The 18,793-nt window shown below is 38.8% G+C and overlaps 1 protein-coding gene across 3 annotated transcripts in view; it reads right to left on the bottom strand.

Annotated features, from left to right (window-relative positions):
- TPX2 (TPX2 microtubule nucleation factor) overlaps positions 1 to 18,793 on the bottom strand; it is a 59,432-nt gene that overhangs the window by 31,974 nt on the left and 8,665 nt on the right. For all 3 annotated transcript variants that reach the window (XM_049869772.1, XM_049869773.1, XM_049869775.1), the window contains exons 2-4: positions 12,464 to 12,636; positions 9,816 to 9,938; positions 3,888 to 4,014 (exon numbers count right to left, since the gene is read on the bottom strand). In XM_049869772.1, coding sequence (XP_049725729.1) covers positions 3,888 to 4,014; positions 9,816 to 9,938; positions 12,464 to 12,566 — 353 coding nt within the window. In that variant the 5' untranslated portion in view covers positions 12,567 to 12,636. The remainder of the gene's footprint in view (positions 1 to 3,887; positions 4,015 to 9,815; positions 9,939 to 12,463; positions 12,637 to 18,793) is intronic.

The following is an 18,793-nucleotide window of genomic DNA, read 5'->3' on the forward strand; positions in this document are numbered from 1 at the left end:
GGTGTTGCATTCATCGTCAAAAAGAACATTTCAAGATCTATTCTGATGCACAACGCTGTCAGTGATAGGATAATATCTATACGCCTACAAGGAAGACCAGTTAATATGACTATTATTCAAATTTACACACCAACCACTAGGGCTGAAGATGAAGAAATAGAAGATTTTTATCAGCTGCTGCAGTCTGAAATTGATCAAATACGTAATCAAGATGCATTGATAATTACTGGTGATTGGAATGCAAAAGTTAGAAACAAAGAAGAAGGATCAGTAGTTGGTAAATATTGCCTTGGTGACAGAAACAATGCCGGAGATCGAATGATAGTATCTTGCAACGACTTCTTCATTGCAAATACCTTCTTTCACCAACGTGAAGGGCAACTATACACATGGACCTCGCCAGATGGAACACACAGAAATCAAATTGACTACATCTGTGGAAAGAGACGATGGAAACCTCAATACCATCAGTCAGAACAAGGCCAGGGGCTGACTGTGGAACAGATCATCAATTGCTCATGTACAAGTTCAAGCTGAAACTGAAGAAAATCAGAGCAAGTCCACAAGAGCCAAAATATGACCTTGAGTATATCCCACTTGAATTTAAAGACAATCTGAAGAATAGATTTCATGCACTGAACACTGATGACTGGACAAGTTGCGGAATGACATCAAGGACATCATACATGAGGAAAGCAAGAGATCATTGAAAAGACAGGAAAGAAAGAAAAGACCAAGATGGATGTCACAGGAGACTCTGAAACTTGCTCTCGAACGTCAAGCAGCTAAAGCAAAAGGAAAAATTGATGAAGTGAAAGAACTGAACAGAAGATTTCAAAGTGCAGCTCGAGAAGATAAAGTATTATAAAGGCATATGCAAAGAGCTGGAGATGGAAAACCAAAAGGGAAGAACATGCTCGGCGTTTCTCAAGCTGAAAGAACTGAAGAAAAAAATTCAAGCCTCGAGTAGCAATAGTGAAGGATTCCATGGGGAAAATATTTAACGATGCAGGAAGCATCAAAAGAAGATGGAAGGAATACACAGAGTCATTATACCAAAAAGAATTAGTCGATGCTCAACCGTTTTAAGAGGTGGCATATGATCAGGAACCGATGGTACTGAAGGAAGAAGTCCAAGCTGCTCTGAAGGCATTGGCGAAAAACAAGGCTGCAGGAATTGATGGAATATCAATTGAGATGTTTCAACAAACAGATGCAGTGCTGGAGGTGCTCACTCGTCTATGCCAAGAAATATGGAAGAGAGCTTCCTGGCCAACTGACTGGAAGAGATCCATATTTATGCCGATTCCCAAGTAAAGTGAAGCAACCAAATGTGGAAATTACAGAACAATATCATTAATATCACACGCAAGCAAAATCTTGCTGAAGATCATTCAAAAACGGCTGCAGCAGTGTATCGACAGGGAACTGCCAGAAATTCAGGCTGGTTTCAGGAGAGGATGTGGAACCAGGGATATCATTGCTGATGTCAGATGAATCCTGGCTGAAAGCAGAGAATACCAGAAGGATGTTTACCTGTGTTTTATGGACTATGCAAAGGCATTAGACTGTGTGGATCATAACAAACTATGGATAACACTGTGAAGAATGGGAATTCCAGAACACTTAATTGTGCTCATGAGGAACCTTTACATGGATCAAGAGGCCATTGTTCGGACAGAACAAGGGGATACTGATTGGTTTAAAGTCAGGAAAGGTGTGCGTCAGGGTTGTATTCTTTCACCATACCTATTCAATCTGTATGCTGAGCAAATAATACCAGAAGCTGGACTATACGATTAAGAACAGGGCATCGGGATTGGAGGAAGATTCACTAACAACCTGCATTATGCAGATGATGCAACCTTGCTTGCTGAAAGTGAAGAGGACCTGAAGCACTTACTAATGAAGATCAAAGACCACAGCCTTCAGTATGGATTGCACCTCAACATAAAGAAAACAAAAATCCTCACAAATGGACCAAGAGCAACATCATGATAAACGGAGAAAAGATTGAAGTTGTCAAGGATTTCATTTCACTTGGAGCCACAATCAACAGCCATGGAAGCAGCAGTCAAGAAATCAAAAGATGCATTGCATTGGGTAAATCTGCTACAAAGGACCTCTTCAAAGTGTTGAAGAGCAAAGATGTCACCCTGAAGACTAAGGTGCGCCTGACCCAAGCCATGGTATTTTCAATCACATCATACGCAGGTGAAAGCTGGACAATGAATAAGGAAGACCAAACAAGAATTGATGCCTTTGAATTGTGGTGTTGGCAAAGAATATTGAATACACCATGGACTGCCAAAAGAATGAGCAAATCTGTCTTAGAAGAAGTACAGCCAGCATGCTCCTTAGAGGCAAGGATGGCGAGACTGCATCTTACATACTTTGGACATGTTGTCAAGAGGGATCAGTCCCTGAGAAGGACATCATGCTCGGCAGAGTACAGGGTCAGCAGAAAAGAGGAAGACCCTCAACGAGGTGGACTGACACAGTGGCTGCAACAACGAGCTCAAGAATAACAACGATTGTAAGGATGGCTCAGGACGGGGCAGTGTTTCACTCTGTTGTGCACAGGGTCGCTATGAGTCCAAACCAACTGGACGGCACCTAACAACAACAATATTAAGATTGACAGCTCCCAAACACTCTTTTTTTGGGTAATTTTTATTGTGCTTTAAGTGAAAGTTTATAAATCAAGTTGGACCCTCATACAAAAATTTATAAACACCTTAATATATACTCCCAATTGCTCTCCCCCTAATGAGACAGCACACTCCTTCCCTCCACTCTCTCTTTTCGTGTCCATTCTGCCACCTTCTGACCCTCTCTACCCTCTCACCTCCCCTTCAGATAGGAGATGCCAACATATTCTCATCAGTCTACTCGATCCAAGAAGCTCATTCTTCACCAGTATCATTGTCTATCCCGTAAGTCCAGTCTAATCTCTGTCTGAAGAGTCAGCTTTGGGAATGGTTCCTGTCTTGGGCTAACAGAAGGTCTGGGGACCATGACCTCTGGGGTCCTTCCAGTCTCAGACAGACCATTAAGTCTGGTCTTTTTACGAGAATTTGGGGTCTGCATCCCACTGCTCCCTCAGGGGTTCTTCGTTGTGTTCCTTGTCAGGACAGTCATCGGTTGTCACTGGGCACCATCTAGTTCTTCTGGTCTCAGGCTACTGTAGTCTCTGCTTTATGTGGCCCTTTCTGCCTCCTGGGCTCATAATTACCTTGTATCTTTGATGTTCTTCATTCTCCTTTGTTCCAGGTGGGTTGAGACCAATTGATGCATCCTTGATGGCCGCTTGCTAGCATTTAAGACCCCAGACGCCACTCTCCAAAGTGGGATGCAGTCCCAAACACTGTCTTTTTGTTACCATTTTGTTGATGCAAAATGCAACATTCAAAAACGTTAGAGTCCCTAGATATTCTGAGGCCATTAGGGCCAAGACTGCAGCTTAACCTATCCATTCATTCCTGATATAATTTATTCATCTTCTGCTCCTGCCTGGCACTATTAGGCCCTGAAGATATATCGTATTTGCTCTTATGAGGTTTATTTAAACCTAGTAACAGGGAAAATAAATTAAATATCCATACAAAGAAATGTAAAATTGCAACCATGGAAGGGCCCTGGAATAATCAGAGTTTCAATTCTGGCTCTGAGATAAACTTGCCTTGGGCAAATAAATTTAGTACCTCTGGTCTCTTATCTATAAATTAAGCATATTATCTACACCAATAAATTGTTAAAAAAGATTAAATAAGGTAACATGAACAGTCTAATGCAGTATGGGACATAGAACAGCTGCTCTGTCCAGTAATTATTCACTCAACATTATTATTATAAACACCGTTTTTCAGCCCTGAAACAAGTCTTACCTCTGAGGATAGGCTGGAGTATTTTTTGATGTGTTCCCCCCTACTTCCAGGGAAGAGCAAGCATTTGATGGAATGGATTGTTCCAACTGATTTTCTTTTTCTGCCTCTTTGTAATAAGTGTTTTCAACTGCAGAAGACCAAAAACAAATTAGCACTCAAAATCTAAAGAAATGAGTTGTGATGAGAGACATATATATGATTTAATACAGAATTCTAAATTGAAAATTATATATACATATATACATGTGTATCTGTTGTTGTTGTTAGCTGCAGTTGAGTCAATTCCAACTCATAGCAAACCCCATGTGTTACAGAGGAGAACTGCTCCATAAGGTTTTCTTGACTGCAATCTTAATGGAAGCAGATTGCCAAGCCTTTTCTTCCACAGTACCACTAAAAAAAAATAGGTGGGTTGAAACCTTCAACCTTTATGTTAGCAGTCAAGCGTAAACTGCTCCGCCTAGGGACCTACACACGTACACCAAAAAAAACTCCTTGCCATTAAGTCGACTCTGACTCAAAGTGACTCTGTAAGACAGAGTAGAACTGCCCCATAGGATTTCCAAGGCTATAAATCTTCACAGAAGCAGACTGCCACATCTTTCTCCTGCAGAGCAGTTGGTGGATTCAAACCACTGACCTTCCAATTAGCGGCCCAGAGCTTAACCATCATGCCATCAGGACTCCTTTATAGCCCCATATATTTTATAAACACACACACGTATGTGTATGCATATATATATATGCATATGTGTGTGTGTTTATAGGTAGGTAGTGCAAACACACACACACATAAATACACACACAGAACCCCTCTTAAGCAAAGGAACCCTTAGCCCCAGTGAAATCTTATACAGAAACCCCATCTATTAAAGGTAATTTTGTTGAAGCAGAAATGAAGTATCTAGGGCCCTGCCTATTTGCCAGCCTCTTGCCAGCCTAAGGCACCACTTCAGGAAAAAAGTCTCCCAAAACACACCACAGAAGAAACATCCCAAACTGATTTTCATGTCATTTCAGAACACCAATAAAGTTAAAATTCTGAAAGCTTCCACAGAGAAAAAGTGATTACCTAAGAAGTAGGGAGAATCAGATAAGCACTGGATTCAACAGCAATAATGAATAATAGAAAAGAAAGGAACGATGCCTTCAAAGCACTGAAGAAAAATTATTTTTAATATGTAATTCTATATTAACTCAAAACCAAACCCACTGCTGTCGAGTTGATTCCGACTCATAGCAACTTTATAGGACAGAGTAGAACTGCCCGATATGGTTTCTAAGAAGTGGCTGGCAGATTCGAACTGTTGACCTTTTGGTTAGCAGATGAGCTCTTAAACCACTGTGTCACCAGGGCTCCATATTAACTCTAACGGTCAATTACATATGAAGGTGAAACGATGACATTTGGAGACAAGTGAGGACTCAAAGTTGTCTTATCTCGCACCTGATCTTACGAAGTTCCTTGAGGATGTACTCCTACAAAATGATGGACTATATCAACAAAGAAGACAGATCCAGAAAACAAGACAGCAAAGGGAACTCCCAGAGTGATATTTATGCAGTAAGCCAAGAGAAGAAAATCAGTCCAGACTGAAGTTAGAGGATGAAAAACTCAGAGGGAGGTCTCTGAGAAAAGTGGTTTAGAGCTTGGAAACCACTGAAGATATTAAGAAAAATAATGCCCTCCCAAAAAAGGCAACAGTAACTTCCACAGGTCACTGTCCAAATATGAAGCAAGTTAAACTGATGTGGCAAAATTTAAGTAACTGATAATGTTTAAAGACTAGAGAATCCACCTGGATCTTGATGTCAGAGTCATCTAAGTGGGACCCAGGAGTTGTGACAATGGAACTAAGGAGAATCAAGAAAGAATGCAGCTGTATCACACTAACAGGCCTGGCATTGAATAATATATACCACAATTACCATAATGTAAATACTACTGATATAATCGTATTATCAAGCATTATGGACGTAACCACCAGTATAATTTAAATAGTAACATTTAAAAGATGTAGTATTTGAGGAAAGGAACTAGGAAGAGAAAGGAAATATTTTATCATAAACTCTTAGTATTCTGATGTTACCATGGTCATGTGTTACTTTCATTAACATTTTTAATGAAACAGAAACAAAGTGCTATGAGAACACCGAGAAATGAGCAATCAAGTAAAGGCTTCATGGAAGACATAGCATCTGATGGCACAGGATATGAACTGAGCCTTGATAAAAGGAGAAGACTGCAACAGATGACAGGAAAGAAAAGACAGGCTGATAAAACACATTTCCTCTATTATTCATCCCAGACAACAATCCTCAAGGAGACGGATTATTATTATTATTATTATTATTATTATTATTATTATTATTATTTTTAGCAGAAAATAAGGCACAGAAACAAAAAAATGGTAGTATGTTGTGTCAAGGCTAAATTAGAGGCATTTGTCCCATTAAGAGGCAAAGATTGTTTACTGGATAAAAAGGCAAGACCCAACTATATGCTGCCTACAAAAAAATACACTTGAAATATAATGACACAATTATGTTAAAAGTAGAAAGATGGAAAAAAGATACACTATGCTAACGCTATTCAAAAGAACAAAGTAGGTATGAAAGTAGATTTCAGAGAATGATCACCAGAGGACATCATGTTTGGTGAAAAGAGGGCCAGCAAGGGCAAGGGAGACCTCAGTGAGACGGGCTAGCACAACAGCCACGGGATGGGCTCAAACACGCCAATAATTGTGAGGACAAGGCAGGATTGGGCAGCATTTTCTTCTGTTGTACACAGGATTGTCATGAGTTGGAATCGACTCAATAGCAGCTATCTAAATAACACACGAGTCAAAGAAGATATCAAAAGAAAAAAACAAAGTATTACGAATGGAATGAAATGAAAATGAGAACTCGGCATTAACAACTGTGGGATGCTACTGAAGGAGGACTTGGGGGAAATATACAGCACTGAACACGCACAGTAGAAAAGAAGAGAGATCTCAACTCAATGACTTCATCTGGCACTTTAAGAAACGAAGAAAAAAAAAGCATATTAATTCCAAAGTAAGTAGAAGAAAGGATATAATAAAGATCAGAATGGACATCAGTGCAATGCAGAGAAACAACAGGGGTGGGGGGTGGGCGGGGGAATCAATGAAACCAAAAGCTTGTTCTTTTAGATCAATAACACTGATAAATCCCTAGCAAAATTGATCCAAGGAAAAAAAGGAAGATACAAATTACCAATATCAAGAATGAGATAGGTGACATTACCACAGAACCTACAGGTATTAAAAAATTAGGGAATATTATGAACAACATTTTGCCTATAAATTCAACAACTTAGATGAAATGGGCAAATCATGTGAAAGACAAATGACCAAACCTCCCTCAAGAAGAAACAGATAAAAATAAATAAAAGAAAGATGATCTAAGTAGCCCTATATTTATTAAAGTAAAACTGATAGTTAAAAAGCTTCCTACAAAGAAAATTTCAGACCCAGATGGCTTCCCTAGTGAATTCTAACAAACATTTAAGGAAGACATAGTATCAACTCTACACAAATTCTTCAATAAAACTGAAGAGAAGGGAATACTTTACAATTCATTCTATGAGGCCAGCATTACCCGGATACCACAGCCAAACAACTATGACCCCACTTATGCGAAGCATCTAGAACAGACAAATGCATAGAGACAAAGTTGGTTAGCAGTTACCAGGGGCTGAACAACAGCAACAACAAAACCTTGCCATCGAGTCAATTCTGACTCACAGGGACCCTGTAGGACAGAGTGTGACCGCCCCATAGGGTTCGCAAGGAGCAGCTGGTGGATTCAATTGGCAACCTTTTGGTTAGCAGCTAAGATCTTAACCACTGTGCCACTATGGGGAGTTACTGCTTCATGGGTACTGAGTTTCTGTTTGGGGTGATGAAAAAGTTTTAGAAATGGATAGTGGTGATAGTTACAACACTGCAAATGTAACTAATGTCACTGAACTATACTCTAAAAAATGATTAAATGGTGAATGATGTTACATTTTATCACATACACACAAAAAGATATCACAAGAAAACTACAGACCAACAGCCCTCATTAATATAGATGCAAAAGTTCTTAACAAATATTTAGCAAACTGAATCTAACAATATATAAAAAGAAAAATACATCATGACCAATTGGGGTTCATCCCAGAAATGCAAGGTTGACTTAACAATGAAAAAATCAGTATAATTTACCATATTAACAGACTGAAAAAAAAAAATCTTATGACTATCTTAATAAATGTGGGAAAAACATTTGACAAAATTCAACACCCACCCCTTGCTGATGAAAATGACCAGCGAAACAGGAATAGAACATCCTAAACCTGATAAAGGGCATCTATGGAAAACCTACAGTTAACATCATACATAATGGTGAAAGCCTGAATGCTTTTGCCCTAAGATCAGGAACGAAGGCAAGGATGTCTACTCTCCTCACTACCATTCAACATCACAGAGGTCCTAGCCAGTGCAATATGCATGAAAAAGAAACAAAAAGGAGTATTTGCAGATGACACAATCATTTATGTAGAAATCTGATGGAATGTATAAAAAACGCTACTAAAATAAGTGAGTTTAGAAGATTGCAGCATACAAGACAATATACAAAAATTGTATTTCTATATACTAGCAACACAATGGGAAATTGAAATTTAAATAGAGGTATGAACAGAGCTTTGAAAACACAGATAAAGAGAGGCCATTACAGACAAAAAGGATATTTGAGCTGGACCTTGAATTTTCTGTCCAATTAACGGAATTCTAAACAGACAGAACAGCATTAACAGAGAGGTGAGAATGTACAGTAAGAAAGAATACGAAAACTCTGAGGAGGCTAAGGGACATGCATATAAGTAGTGTGCATGGTCTTTGTCACTGATGGCCCCAGTGAGTAAGCTCTGGGGCTTGCTGCTCTGTTTGATGATACAAGTTAGTGTACACAAAACAGTCCAAACAAACGAGGTAACATTACATGCCTTTTCACTTCAAGAAAGGCATAAAGACCATCACAGAAACAACAAATCTGCCAGTCTAATGAAGTAATGAAATTCTTCTAAAGATAAAGCACTCAGGCCACAGACAGTTTCCAAGCATGTCTGCTGAAACACACATATAGTTCTAACTCCCTGTGCAAGAAAGATGGATACAAAAATTCTAGGTCCTTGTGCAGATTCCAAATTCAAAAGATATTACCTGTACTCATTAACTATTCGAAAGTCAGCCTAGCAGCTCAGACTCTGCAAACTAGACAAGTTCACTGAAAATACAGACATTTCACTGATATAGACTAGTTAATGGTGTGACTGAGGCCAGTTTCAGATTTACCCATAAGAATAACTCCCAGACATTTCTAAAACCATTGACTTTAAATACATGGATTGTATGATATGTAAATTACGTCTCAAGAAAGTTGTTATTTTTTTAAATTATTTTCAAAAGGGATTTACGATCCTTTAAAGAATGCTTATGTTCTGATCATATAGAAAATATTCTGCAGATTTAGTAACAATACTCTGTCAATCATCTTTTAAAATAAGATACATGACTGGAAAAATTCTTGTACAAAGGCAAGCAGTACACTCCTCTCTCTTGCTATTTTGTTTCCCAGGCTGACCCAAGTTACGCTACATTAAATTTTGTCATAAAAAGGAAATAAGTATCTCACAGTAAGATAGTGTGGTAGCTTAAATTCCAAAAGATTAATTTTTAAAAAAGTATATAGCATATTATCAGTTTGACATTCATCAGAAAATGAATTAGCCCATTTCACCAATAATAAACCAAAGGATACAGCATTTAGATAATTTCTCCATATCTTTCAAGATCCTAATACACTGATCCACCATTCTGCCAAGGAGATTTTTCCTAAGATGCTCTTTCTCACCTGGTCTCAGAGGCGTGACAATAGCTTGCTGTCGATTACCCTTTCTCAGAGGAGTTTTACCCTGAAAAGGACCTCCTGTTCCGTTCTTCCCAGGAAACATATTCTCCAAATTGGCCTTCTCCTCTGTGAAAAGTCATTGTCCAAACAATCAGCAAGGAAACAAATCAGTGCCATGCATTTAAATTGGGGCCTAAAGCCCCCGACCACTAGACTTTCAACTCATTTGACATGAACAAGGCAAAGTTCTAGTGATTGAAAGGAAATGGATACACATTATACATCAGAGATAGAGGCTGTGAGAACTATCACAATACTGGCAACACCAAACAATGTGTTATAGAAAAGGAAAAATGCAGACTCTGCATTGTGAATAGTCAGTCCTTATCTTTGCTTGATACACATTTAGGGCCATACAAGCATGAACTGGCCTTACCTACCACCTAAAAACATCATGTTCCTCTTAAACTGTGCCACCAGCAACTGTCCGTCTTACAAGGGACACCTTACAGTTTTACAGTCGTTCTTCTTCAACTGGGGTGGTGAGAAGGGAGTGAAGGATGTGTAAGGGTGGAAGAGAGCTAGGTTCTCTTTAAGTAATTTTTTTAAAACATTTGATTGTGTTTTAGGTTAAAGTTTACACAGCAAATTAGATTCCCACTCAATTCATACACAAATTGTTCTGTGACACTGGCTACAATCCCTGTAATGTGTTAGCACTCTCACCTTTTCCACCCTGCCTGCCCCATTTCCATCTATCCAATTTCCCTGTCCCTCCTTTCTGCTCATCTTTGCCTCTGTGTAAATATTGACCTTTGGTCTCATACAGTTGATTGTTTAAAGGTGTACATTTCTCATGGGTATTATTGTTTATTTTATAGCCCAATCTAGTATTTGGCTGAAAGGTGACCTCCGGGAGTGGCTTCAGTTCCAGGTTAAAAGCGTATCTTAGGGTGACAGTCTCAGGGATTCCTCTAGTCTCTATCAGTCCAGTTAAGTCTGGTCTTTTTTATGAATCTGAGTTTTGTTCCACATTTTTCTCCCGTTCTAACCAGGACCTTCTAGTGTATCTCTGGTCTTGTCTAGGCCATGATTCTCAGTGGTTTGGCAGATATTATATAATCATCCTCCATTTCGTGATCTGATGTGAATAGCCAATCTGTTGAAAGGGGATTTTCCTTGGGAGTATCACCTGCATCCAATATATAGAGCCATTTCCTTGAAATAAATCTTTCTCTCTCTCTCTCTACCCTTCTCGCCCTCTCTCTCTCTATATATGTATCACTGGTTTTGCTCGTCTAGGAAACCCAGCCTAAGATGCTGGAACCACCAAGTTCTTCTGGTTTCTCATGGAATTTTATCTCAGGTTCTTCTGTATCCAAAAGTCAGTGCAGACCAGTGAAAAATCTGCTCTACCAACAGCCTACCAATAGATAGAGCTTCAGGAATGGAGGAAGGCCCAGCAATAACTACTCTGTGTACTCTGATTGCAACTGTGTAAAAAGATGTAATTATTTGGAAGACAATTAGAAAGTAATATACTACTGCTAAGGTAGTTTTGAAAAAAATGTGGTTTTTCCTCCCAAACTGTATATAATTGTATTGTTAATACTAATATTTCCATTTTTTTGTTTTAAAGAAAATTTTAGAAAAAGTGCTTCTCAGACAACCCAGCCGTTTCTACCATTTGCAACAAACCCCTCCTCTAAGGATCCCCACTGGATACCATTAAAGTTCTTTTCCAAGAGAGTGGCATGTGCCAACACATTCAGACACCGCATCATAAGTGGTAAGCAGGGTTGCAATGGTCTCATTCTGTCCCCACCACATACTGATTTCTCTTAATAAGGAGGATGGGAGACATTGAGAAAGAATAAAACGAAGAGACACCAGCAACTACTAGCTTGACATTATCATTGGTCTCACATATTATTCCAAAGTGAAGTAAAACATAACTACATCCTTATTTCTTGGCCTCGTTTCAGGGTTTGAGCATATCAATGATCCAACACCAGACAATCCTATCTCTGTTTGGGGATTGGGTTCTGAGTAACACAAAGCCTCCATTTTAAAATGAATGGGGAAAAAGTAGTAAGAGGGAGGTAAGTGTGGTAATAAAAGGGCATCCTTGTCATGTTAGAACCTTCCAATATCTTGACTGGTGGTGGGTACACAAACCTACACAGGTGAGAAAGTTGTATAGAACTTAACACACAAAAACGAGCACAGGTAAAACTGGGAAATCTGAATAAGAAGAGTGGATTTTATCAAAGACTATATCCTGGTTGTGATATTATATTCTAAGCCTAACGACAGTAGAGGAAGTTTTTATGTAGCTGCCATCACTACGGACATGTCTGAGTCCTGGAATTTCATTCAACGTGGTTTCATCTGGATTTGTCCAGGTCCCTAAAGCTTAAATATTTGTCATTCTTAATTGCAAAATAACGTTAATTTGTACTACTAGTCCATTCCCCAAATACTACACACACATTTCAATTATTTCTATCATATCACGGATGAGAAAATATCTTGGTCCAGAAAGGAGTTTATGCTTTAGTCATTTTCTTGAAGACACTTCTATTTTTGAAATGTCATCAGCACAAAGTAAGCCACTAACCCTATAAATGGCAGAGAAAGCAGACACTTACCGAACCAGGAATCCACATTTTCATTATTTTCTTCATCATTCAAAGATGTAAAATTGATGTAGTCCGTGGGTGCATCAAAGGAATAAGAGGTGACTTGTGACATTGTCCCCTGCTTGGCGCAGAAGAACAGGTTTTTCCCAGTATCCGTATTACTTTTCTCAACAGGTCAGCTTCTGAGGAAAGAAATGGTTCAGAAACTTGGCTGCATATTAATCTAAGGTACCGATTCCTTAGCAATTACTCTGGTTTTACTACCATATCTGCGATTTTGAAAATCACAGGGAATATATGCCTTACTTTGTCAAATCAAACTAAAAGTTAGCTTTTTGGGTGAGGGAGACACTTCTTGAGATGAATAAAGATCATGTATTTGGAACTAGAAAAAGGCAAAGTTTAATGAGTACCTACAATATGCCACGCGCTATGCTATTTTATATTCATTATTTTTCCCATTCTACTGTTTCCTCATTTCTAGCCTCTCTCCTACCCAATTAAAACCCTCTCTGCCCTGAATACCCAATTTCTGAAACACACCATTAACTTTTATAACTATTTATACCTACCAATCAAAATCTTTTAACCATTCAAAGCCCAATTCAAATCTCTATAAACACTTGTCCAATTTCCACCTATTAGGCATAATTGTTGTCTCTCCAAAGTCACAGTGCTTTGCTTTTATCTCCACTGTAACACTAGCCATCCAATTTTATATATTAGTTAACTATACATGCTCATTTAAAAAACAGATTACCAGTTTTTATAAAAAAAAAAATCTATGATACCACACTTTTCCAGACTTCTTATTCTCCCTCACATATACAAACCATTATTCTACTTTTTAAAATGGGATCATTGACAACATTTTGAATCTGCTTTATGTGTTGTAAGCATTTTTCCATATTAATAAATACACATATCATTAATTAATGGTTACACCTTAATTTTCTTATTTTAGGCTTTTTCCAATATTACCATTTTAAAGATACTGCTGAGAAGAGCGCCCTTGTAGCTAAATTTCCATATAAATTCTTAGAAGTGGAATTGCTCGGTCAAAAGCTCTTGATACATACTATGAAAATGTTTCTCAGAGGAGTAATACTCACTGACATTACCAGAGTAGTATGCCAGTTCACCTAGCCTTCGCCAGCTCTGGGCATTAACAGTTCTTAGTGCTCATTTTCTTCACTATCTACAAAAACCAAAACCGTTGCCATTGAGTGAATTCCAACTCCTAGTGACCCTATAGGACAGAGCAGAATGGCCCCATAGGGTTTCCAATGTTGTAAATTATCTTTCTCCATGGACTGGCTGGTGGGTTTGAACTACCGACCTTTCGGTTAGCAGCCAAGAGCTTAACCACTGCGCAACCAGGGCTCCTCCACTATCTATTAAAAAAAAAAATACTCAGAGATATATCTTGGGATTAGTTACATTCAATCCACATTGCTGCTCACTGCTCTGGCCAACATTTCATCAACTTCTCTCAGTGGTACTTCTGGGCCTTACAGTGCCTCAGAAACATTTGTTGTAACAAATATTTAGTTTACACAAGAATGTCAATCAATACACCAGAGAACGTCATCATCCCACGCTCTCTCCTATCAACTCTCTGTGGCCAGAATTCCATAGACACCTTTATAACAATGTCCCAATTGAAGCTCTTAGTGTAGAAACATGGCATTTCTGAGTTAGAAGGTATATTAGAGGACACCTAACTAACTTTTTCAGTTTACAGATAAGGATTAATTACAGCAAAAAAGATTTTCCAAGATCACACAACAATAATACTAATGATCATGGTAGTAACAGCTACCAGAGGATGCTCATTACTCAGCCCAAACCCAAAAAAACAACCCAATGCCGTCAGGTCGATTCCGACTCTTAGCAGCCCTATAGGACAGAGCAGTACTGCCCCATAGCAGGCGCCGTGAAATATTAAATATGTACTATTTCCAATGCTCACAACAATCCTATAAAGCAGTAATTATTATCCCCATCCTAAATGAGGAAGCTGAAGGTAAGAGAAATTAAATGACTTGCCCAATATCACAGTTATGTAAAGGCAGAGCCAGATCTAGAACCCAGGTTCCAGACTTCAGTGCTCTTTCCACATCCTTCTGCCCTCCCATCTTGTGAATTAGAGAATATTAATGTAGTCAAGGTCTCCATTTTCATACAAAGTAGGTTAGGTTTGGATTTACTTCCAAGTAGATCCATTCCCCATAGTCTTTTGCCCTGAATAAATGGTTCTTTTTTATCCCTACCCTAAATTTTTCACTCTCTGATTTTGGTTTTGACTGACCATGGTTAAAATTCCCCTGTAGCAAGGAGGAAGTCTTCCTGTTCTTATGAACAAAACTGATGGAAGCCATGGGAAAATCTTAGATTCCCATGATCTTAATGTCTAACCCAGGTCACTGGGGACACTTCCCAGGCAAGGCTATAATCAAGACAGCTAAAGCTGGGGGAGGGAAGAGGCAGGAATGTAATATGCAACAACCCCACAGAGCCTCCTAAAAACCAGGATTCCACCAAAGCATGAATAAACCAACCAGGAAGTATTCACGCGTAATCTCCTCACAAACACACCCTTTTTTTGAACTATGGAGCTACACTGTTAAGTCTCTCTGGGGGGCAATTAGCATTTTTTCCTTCTTATATCTTGCCAAATATAGAAATTTATCTTGTAAGTTAATAATATCTGTGCACATGTGTAAGTACAAGAAAGCTCACTGTAGCATTATTCATAAAAGCAAAAAACTGAAAACCCAAATCCCACCAATAGGAGATACTGGTTGAACAAATTACGGCACAACTGCATAATGAAATATTAGGTAACTTTAATAGATAACTGTGCATATGTGGTGATATGTACAGAATGAGGTCCAAAATCCACTAAGTAAGAAAAGCAGAATGCAGAAGAGCTTGCTCCCATTTGTGTTAAAGACAGAGAGCAAGAAAAGGGGTGATGTACGTTCATATATACACAGAGTATTTGTAGAAGGAGACACGAAAGTATTAACAGTGGTTGGCTCTGGGAAGAGAGCTGGGAGCTCTAGGTTGGAGGAAGACTTCCCTCTGTATCAACTCTTACACTCTTTGAATGCTTTATCATAGAAACGCTTAACTTTTCACCTTAAAAAACTAGTTAAGCAGTATTTATTTCCCCTTAAATCTATTATTTGCAGTCTGGAAGAGACAGGGCTTTCTTGAATTTTTATTAAATATTCTTGATGATCCACCAATAATTGTCAAATCTCTTGATTTTTGGAAATACACTTCCTATTCACGTCACCTGTAAATTGGTTACTAACTTCACTCATCCAAATGTTACACACTCTTTCTTTTTTAATGCTTGCGTATAGAAACAAAGAAGTGATTCCCAGGCATTGCCTCAATAAACAAAAGTATATAAATATGGAGGGAAAATAACAAATAATTATCGTGCACTTATTAAATGCCAGACACTATCCAGTGTTTTATATGTATTAACTCACTCAGCCCCCATAACTCTATGAAATAGGTACTGTTACTATCTTCATTTTATAAAGAAGGAAACAGAGGTACAGGTACCTGCCCACGTTCACACATCTAAGAAGGAGAGCCAGTATTTGAACGCAGATAGTCTAGTTTGGCCCTAAAGGTTGCATTCTTATCCATACACCATCCTCTGCTTCTCAAATTTACTTAAAAACAGATAAATAAATAAAAACATCATGGAGCAAGAAACAAAGCCATTTATAGATAATAATAACTTGCAAATACTGACTAGTAAAGGCCAAGCATCTCATCAGGCACTTCACACCTACTGTCTCTTTTACACTGCATTAACACCACCAAACCAAAACCAAACCCATTGCCATCAAGTTGATTCCGACTCATAAGGACCGGATAGGACAGAGTAGAACTGCCCAATTGGGTTTCCAAGGAGCAACTGGTAGATTTGAACTGCTGACCTTCTTGGTTAGCAGCTGAGCTATTAACCGCTGCACCACCAGGACTCAATTAACAACAGAGAAGGTTGATATTATCATCACCATTTTACAAGTAAGGAAACATAGAAGTTAAGCTACTCCAAGATCACCAAGTAGGTGGCAGTGTCAAGACCAGCTCTGCAGCATTATAAAATCTGGTGTCTCTTCACTGTCATGCACAGGGTTTTCCTATGAACATTCCTAGAAAAGGAGGTCGGTAATCAAATCGTACTAACCTGTTAGACAAATGTTAATCTCTGCTTTATACAAAAACTAAGTATCTCTGACCAGTCGTTCATAAAGAAACCTTCGGTATGTTAAAAACCCTATTGTAAATATATTCGGGAAGTTTTGAGCTGAATCCTTCCATTAAGTAAAACATCACCCCTTAATTTCTCCTTTTCTAAGTTCGTACTTTGCATATAAAGTTTTTGTTATATATAAAATGGAGGTTAGTATGAATGTCTCTTGTGATAGTCTAGAGGGAAAAAGAGACTAACGAAGAAAGTATTCAGGCATCAGAAGGTGGAATGTCTTCTGAGGTAGCATATTTGATTGGTGAAGGTGGAGGGAAGGCAAGGGGCACAAACCTAAGTACATCTAATCTTTATTTAGGTAAAATTTAAAAACAAAAACACTGTTTTTCTAACATGACCTCTTTTTAAAATGTTTCTTTTAAGCTATCTTCAGGCCTAGTGTGGCCAACTCAGGACACCATCTCTTCTTCCACACCCCAAAACAGAGAATAACAGATCCATATCCGTGGTGAAGCCCAACTCTCCTCAGTGAAGGGCGACAGCACAAGCACCTGAAGAAAACCCGAAGTAAACACTGGGTTATGCCAGTGTCATCACACTGCATACTTAATAAAAAATGTTAGGACGGGAAGCCTTCAAAAATTAAAGCCCACAGGACCTAAGTGGGAAAAGGAACAGGTCAGGGCGAAAGCTAACTGTTTAAGTGAGAGAGCCCCAGGCATGGTGGGAACCTGATGCCTTCCTGTGCCCCTTAATCAAGATTGAATTTCTGTCAACAGGTCTCACTGAAAGGACAAAAAAAAGGCACATGCGTCAACCACATTCCCCTAAACAAATCAAGCTGCCAAGCAAGAGAATCAGCTTCACATTTCAAAATGATCTGAACCCATCACAGCTTCAGACTGCTGCAAAACTAGAAACACTCAGGATGGAGGAACAGCTATTTCTGACTAAGAACGCTGAGGAAAAAGGCTTTCCCATAGTTATAAACCAGTTAGGTGCCCTATGGACTGCCTAGTAAATGTCATCCATCGTGTAGCCCACTTTGTTTCCAAAAAGCAATATACAGTCTCTTTCCTAAGGAACCCCCAGTTTAACAGGGAATACAGACAAATAATTATGATACAGGGTGATCCTTGCTGTTATGGGGACAAAAAGAGGGCACTATGAAGTACAGAGAAGGGAGATGGAGCAAGAGAGGGTGAGAGAAGCCTTCCTGATGGAAGTGATACCTGGAAGATAGACCTGCACAGTTCCACAGGCTAAGGATGAATGTTGACTTTTTCTGGAGGGATAGATAAATGGAAAGGGGAAACAAATGTGGAGAGAAAAGTACACATGAGGAAAACTGCAGAAGATGCAACGTAACCTGTTTCCACATTCATCTGAAATTAAGCTCCCATTGCCTCCTGTCTCTCTTCACTCTCAAACCAAAAATAACTAGCCTTGACAAGCTCTATAAATCAAAAGGTGCAGGTTCAGTGGGGGTGGGGGAGTGCTGCAAGAGAGTACATTCTAAGCAGGACTAAAACAGTGGACTAGCAACTCCTAAGAAAAATAAAAACTTTGGTGCAATAGATACTCTCAAGCACCTCAGCAAACAGCTTATGAGCTCTGTCTTGCCTATTTCTATTACAGTGAAAATCAAGGATTAAGTGGTAATGTAATACAAAAACAGAATAAGTCTTTATTAGAAATGTAGTTACTTAAAAAAATGTTTTCTCTTCTGGACGTAGGAGTTATATTCTTGTTCTGCTGTAATGTGCGATTTTTGAACGGCCATCCCGAAACGCAAACTTCCTGTAAACCATGGCCGGGTTAAACTTTTCAGAAGTAGGTGAAGATTGGTACTAAGAAACTGGAAGCAATTTAAAAGTCTGCGATCAATCCTGAGAGAGTTAAGATGGTCCCATCTGAGGCAGTGCCATTTCCCCAGGGACACTCTCCCCTACTTCAACAAAGGAAAAAAGATACTATTAAAGTACCACAAGTCAAGTAGGAGTTTAGTTGTTTTCATTTTACTCAGGGAGAAGACACCTACATTTTTTTTTCTTGTACGTAAGGGATTAAAGTAAATGGCAATATAATCCAGCGTGCAA

The sequence above is a fragment of the Elephas maximus genome, chromosome 25 (genome assembly GCF_024166365.1).
Source record: "Elephas maximus indicus isolate mEleMax1 chromosome 25, mEleMax1 primary haplotype, whole genome shotgun sequence".
Classification (NCBI taxonomy): Eukaryota; Metazoa; Chordata; class Mammalia; order Proboscidea; family Elephantidae; genus Elephas; species Elephas maximus.